A 6,399-nucleotide genomic window follows, 5' to 3' on the forward strand; every position below is an offset into this window, starting at 1 on the left:
ACACACTTCTGGAAGATCATTAATATAAATGCTAAAAAGAATCGGACCCAAAATTGTTCCCTGAGGAATTCCTATATCAATATTATGAGGAGCTGACTTAAAATTATCAATGACAACACTTTGTTCACAATTTTTTAAATACGAATCAAACCATAACAGAGATTGTTTTGATATATTATACTTTGTTATTTTTGACATTAAAATATTATGATTTACGGTATCAAATGCCTTTTTCAGATCCAGGAATACTGCACCAACTTTAAATCCTTTATCGAGTGACCGCTTAATATTTTCTAATAATAAACAAGTAGCAGTTTCTGTAGAATGGTTATGTCTAAAACCAAATTGTAAAGGGTGTAAAAGATTATTAGTCTCTAAGTGCTGCAAAAATTGTTCTGATACAACCTTCTCCAGCACTTTAGAGAGAAACAGGAGAAGACTAATTGGTCTATAGTTAATTATATCATCTGAATTCCCAGATTTGAAAATAGGCTTTACCAATGCTTTTTTCCAACTATCAGGGAACTGCCCAGTTCTGATAGAAAGATTAATAAGTTGGATAAGGGGCTTAACTAAAACACTTCCATTTTTTTAAAAAAAAGGCAGTGTCAAGATTATATGTATCTTTAGAATATGTAGTATTCAATTCATTAATAATTCTCATAATTACAGATTGATCCACTTCCTGAATTTCAAATAATTTAACATCATCCTCTATATTCTCAAATTGATTGGCATCTTCATCCACTAAGTACTGCCCCTCAACTTCAACGTTTGAAAAATTAGATGCAAGATATTTTACTGATTGAATAAAAAAATCATTAAATATATTTGCAATTCTTTTTGAGTCATGAACAAGTTCATCTCCAACTTTAAGAATATATTTATCCTGAACTTAACTTTTTGGTTTTATTAAACTGTTAATTTGTTTCCATATTATATTACAATTTCCCTTAGCTTCAGATAATATGTGAATGTAATAATTTGATTTTGAAGTACGAAATTCCTTAATTACTCGATTTCTTAATCCTTTAAACAGCTGCAAGTCTATTTCATGTCTAGTTTTAAGAAAAATCTTTAAGGCATAATCTCTTTGTTTCATTAATTGACATCGTATCATTTATCCAAGGAAGCTGTATTTTTCTATATGATTTCTTCCGACATTTAATAAATTGATCTACAATATGACTGATATGAATCATAAATTCATCACAACATTTATTTACATGATTATGTTGTAAAACTTCATTCCAATTTATTTCCATTAATTCCTTCTCAAATTCAGCCTGGACTTTACGAGGAATCTCAAATTTTACTAATCCATCGTCATGATTATGATACCTTACTAATCGTTTTTTTTTGTTTTCTAGCAATTAATACCATATTATGATATTTGAAACCACAAACTAAATTATACATTTTTGTTATACGTTCAGGTTTATTCGTAAATACCAAATCTATCAATGTTTGTGTTTTCCGACTAATACGAGTGGATATATATATCCAATATCATAAATAAAAAAAAATCCAATTTGTGCATTGTGCATTGCTACAAAAATGAATTATAATAAAATGGAGCCAATGTTAATATAATTTTGGTGTAGATACCCTGAGGCTCTCCTTTGAACCAAACCTTATGATGTTTTTTGAGAATTGTTGTCAGGATCCATACTTTAATCAAGATATGCGTCTTCCTCAGTTTAGCTTTGGTTTCAAGTTGAACTATATTAAAAATAGGGCTGTCAAATTGATTAATCGTATCTAAAATAAAAGTTTGTGTTTACATAATAGTGTGTGTACTGTGTATACATGTGTATATATAAATACACACACATACATGTAAATATTTAAGAAATATATGTAATATAGTGTAACATTGCAGTTTACAGAACTGCTAATTTCTGAATGGGAACGGTTTTACAATGTACAAATTAAATACTAATACAGTAAAAAAAAAAAAAGCAAGGTCGGCATTCATAGCTGAAATGACATCTAGCTTAGCAGAAGGCTATTTGGAAATGTATAAACTGTTGTGCTTTTCTTGATGGTTGATACTTTGATGCTTTGTGCTGATCCCCCTTATTGTATTGCTCTTGTTTACTATAAAGAGTTATAAGATATAGTTTTGCTTACTTTCATTTGGGAAGCCATTTAACAGTTTTCTTTACTCATTATTGTTCATAGGTGGTACCGGCTGCATTCTAAAACTGGCAAAAAGGAGAAAGAACGAGGGGAGCTTCAGCTGACCGTGCAGTTCACTCGGCACAACCTGACGGCCAGCATGTACGACCTTTCAATGAAGGACAAACCTCGTTCTGCTTTTGACAAGCTCAGAGAACGCATGAGAGCTAAGAAGCGCCGTAGTGAAGAAGATTCCTCTTCCGCTATTGTCCCTGGAGGATACGGAACACTGGAACACATGCGGGGGCGGCTGCCAAGCGATGGGGGTGGTGAGGAAGACTACGAGGATGATGAAGGTGGGGAGGCCCGCAGGAGTAAGATGAGAAGTTTTTTCCTGCGTGGGAGGTTGAGGAAGTCTTCAGACACGCGTTCAAGCACGTCACTGGGCTCTGAGAGCAGCGAGTCTTCTTCGCGGGGCGGGAGCCTCAGCCCGACGGCAGGTATCAGCGTGGTGGTCTCAGATCTGTCCAACTCTCCGAGTAACAGCAGCAACCTGACTGCAGACAACAGTCCAGGTATGCACAACAACATTTGTCTTGTTTTTTTTATTGCATGTTCTATGTTCAATACAAGTTAAACTCAATTGATATAAAAATTTATTTCCACTGCTTTTCTTTAAAAACAAACCAAAGAGCTCAAATCTGGGTTAAACCAAGCTCACTTGTTTTTACAAGTGAATGGGGTAAATCTATAAATATTAAAATACTTTCTGTTTTAGAAGTTGAAAAAAAACTTGTTAGAAAAAAATAGCTAATTTACATCAAATAATACACATATTAAAGTGCCCATAATATGCTTATCCAAGTTCATAATTTTATTTTTGGGGTTTGCTAGAACACATTAACATGATTTAAAGTTCAAGAAATAAATTAAAAACAAATTTAGACTGACCCCTCATTTTCTTTAAAAATAAATAAATAAATAAAATCAAGGTTACAGTGAAGATTCAATATTATGGCTCAAGTGCCACTGACTGAGCTTAAATTGTATTGAACCTAGAAAATTCAGCATGAAAGGGAAATTCACCTTTCAGTTTAGATTATTATTATTATTTTTTTTTGCTTAATTTTTCATCAAAATGTTATAACTCGACCTTTCGGTAAAACTACATACTTCTCTCTGGTGACATATGCTGGACTCTCCAGTCATTTAGTCTACTTAAACTCCGCCCATTCTTACAAGTTCGAATTCAGATCTGCCTCCATCCAATCAACAACTGATGCACAGAATTAAGTCCCCACACTAAATTTTTTCTTTTACGATAATTTGTTTCACTCAGATAAATGTGAAAATATGAAAGAAAATATCTGTTGTTTCTTTTATTACATCACAAATGTAAGAAACCAGTAACGCTTTTTCTCTTTCAGAACACACAGTGGCTCCCTCACCACAGGTGTCTCCTGTCAGACATGTGATGTACGACATCAGCTTACCAGTGCCTCATTCTCTGACGTCAGAGTACGACACCCCTATTCTGCTTCCTTCAGTGTGTGTGAACGGGAATCCGGTGGAAACATCTCCTCTCACTCACCACCCACCATCACTCATATCACAGCAACCTCAGCCAGAGTCAACCAAACCAATAACTCAAAAGTCAGGTCAACCACAGGCAACCACGCTGCCAGCTAAGCCCCAGAAAACCGACTCAACTCAACCGAAATCCCAAGAGACACAGCTACCCAAGTCCGAGTCAAAGCCAAGGCCCGAGCCCCTGCTCCCAGCCCTCGGGGTGCTTCAGAAGGGCTCCTCTCTCTCCCTCTCCCTACAGAACCTCTCTCACCGTGAAGAAGAAAAGCAGAACGGCGGCCCTGTGGATGGCCGTCGCTGGTCCTTTGATAAACCTGGAGAGGAAGAAAAAGCCGCCATTGTAGCAGCATTAGAGCAAGCTGGAAGAGTTACAGATGAGGTGGAGATGAAAACAGTGATACCTGCTGGAGAGACAGAGACTCAGAGCAAGAAAAGGAGGGGCCTGTTCTCACATGGGAAAGGTGATTTGGCTGGGAAAGGACCAATCGCAAACAAAGAGGAAGCAGAACATGCTCAACCACTTGTAGAAGTCAAACATAAAGGATGGTTCAGCTCCAAGGACTCGCACAGTAAACCCAGGTAAACTTATATTTGCCATATTTATGATAGAAATGCTAAATAGAAGCATGTGTGTGTGTGTTTGTATTTGTGGTTCAGTAAGAGTGAACATTGTGACATGCAGCCAGAGATCTAGTTTCAGCATCTGCATTGCAGAGGGAGGCGTTGCCTGGAAACCTGAACTCTTGAGTTGTTTCTCTTTCTTTCTCTCTCTTTCACACTTGTTCTCCCTTAATACCAACATTTGATTTCTCCATTTTAATCAGCAAATGTTATTTTTGTATTGCAGACAGATGGATCTGAATATGTGTGGGAGTGTTTGTGTTCGCTATGAATGGGAGGAGTCACTCAGTTTAATTCTGTCATTGACCTAAACCAGTATAACTACATTTTTGTTTCTGTTGTAGGTGTGTATGCTGTCCATTGTTTGGTAAATATTTTCTTTTTTCATGGGTGATGGTGGATCACACTCTGATCTTTTTTTTTTTTCTCAGAGCTTTGGTTTGGGTTTTTGTAAAGCAGGGATACACCTCTTCATGCTGTCAACAGATATGTGCACACACATGATCGTAAACCGATACAAGACCCTCTAGGATTTTGCATATTCATAAAATCCCTGCGTTAATTGGTCTTCAATTTTTCAGCAAAAATGCAAACTAGAGGGGGGAAAAGAAAGCAATATTTGCTAATTAAGATCTGTGAATTCCAGGCGTATCAAATTAATCTCATGTTGAAGTTTCCTGCTGATGTCAGATTCCACAGTGAGCATCATGTTGTACTCACTCTGTAGGGCACTTGAAGTGAGATTACTCAGAAGAGAGCAGCATTACAGCTCATATCTGTACATGTGGTACATGTGTGAAGACGCCACTGACACTTTATTTTAAATCCTATTTGTCAAAAAACAGGCGAATACAACTTTTTCTTCCAGTATTGTTCTTTTGTGTCTTGGGTTTTGAAATTCCAAGTAAGACCTCAGCTTTTATAATGACCCTACTTGGGTTGTGTTGTCATAAACGGCAAACTTCTTAATTGAAATGACCGTCTTCTGCATAATTCGCTAAGGGCCTTTAGGAAGGGCTCTTGCTTACATTGGTTTGGAATGACCCTACAAAAAGCACCATATTTGAGCATAGTCTGTCAAAGACGCAAAAATGCCTTTTGGAATTTGCTTGTTGAGATCAAAATTAAATACTTAGACCATGGTTTATGGTAGGATTATACGGCAAAACACAAAAATTCTGCAAATAGCAGTGCTATTTCTGCAATGCAATCATTTGAAAAGAGTCCCTCGAAATCCTGATGGGAGTGAGATAAATGTGTTTACACAAATAGACCTCCAAAGAGAATATAATCTATACTGATCAAGTTATTATTCACCCATGAAATGTCCCATAACAGGCTAATTCTTTGACTAATGACCTATTAAATGGACACAGATTAAGCCTTGACCTAACATAAAAACAGTTTTATTTTGACAATCACTATTTAAAATGCAGTTTAGCTCACAACTATTGTTAATCTTTTCCTAAGCAACTGGCTTCTTGCATTTTTTTATTAACTCTACAACATACAGTTCAAATGATTTCATAGAATTGTCATTGAAGTTCAGCTACTGGAACATATCAAATACCCCAACCAATCACATGCTCTCTTATGTTTACTTCCTTGAAGCGAAAAGTGATTTAGTTTGTGTATGATCTTAACTATATGGGCATAGATGTCGGTCTTTAAAAGTCTTGTTTGCTCGGTCTTTCTTTTTTCTGCCTCTCACCTCTTCCTCTGATATAGTTGGGTGATTGTTATGCCGTTTCTACACGTCTCAGAGTTGAGCAAGTCTAGCCAGACACTGTGTTCAAAATACTGTCTTGAATCATACTGACTGCCACATTACATGGCACTACTGCAAGGTTTTTTCTTTGAAACAGTACACAAAATTTATTAAACTGTAGTATATTGAGGCATTATCATGTGACCTATTATCATGTGCATATGCAGATGTTTGCCATTGCACTGTGGGAATCTGCCTGACCTTGTGTGCTCTAATTTTATTCTGCAAATTTCACCGTAGAATATCATCAATATATAACACAAACACACACACACACACACACATACATATATATATATATA

General features: G+C 36.2%; 1 protein-coding gene across 2 annotated transcripts in view; it reads left to right on the forward strand.

Moving 5' to 3' along the window:
• Window positions 1-6,399, forward strand: part of rab11fip5a (RAB11 family interacting protein 5a (class I)) — a 30,599-nt gene that overhangs the window by 16,591 nt on the left and 7,609 nt on the right. For both annotated transcript variants that reach the window (XM_016253616.1, XM_016253617.1), the window contains exons 2-3: window positions 2,185-2,696; window positions 3,549-4,287. In XM_016253616.1, the coding sequence (XP_016109102.1) occupies window positions 2,185-2,696; window positions 3,549-4,287 (1,251 nt within the window). The remainder of the gene's footprint in view (window positions 1-2,184; window positions 2,697-3,548; window positions 4,288-6,399) is intronic.

The sequence above is a fragment of the Sinocyclocheilus grahami genome, unplaced genomic scaffold, assembly GCF_001515645.1.
Source record: "Sinocyclocheilus grahami isolate Dianchi unplaced genomic scaffold, SAMN03320097.WGS_v1.1 scaffold1192.1, whole genome shotgun sequence".
Lineage (NCBI taxonomy): Eukaryota > Metazoa > Chordata > Actinopteri > Cypriniformes > Cyprinidae > Sinocyclocheilus > Sinocyclocheilus grahami.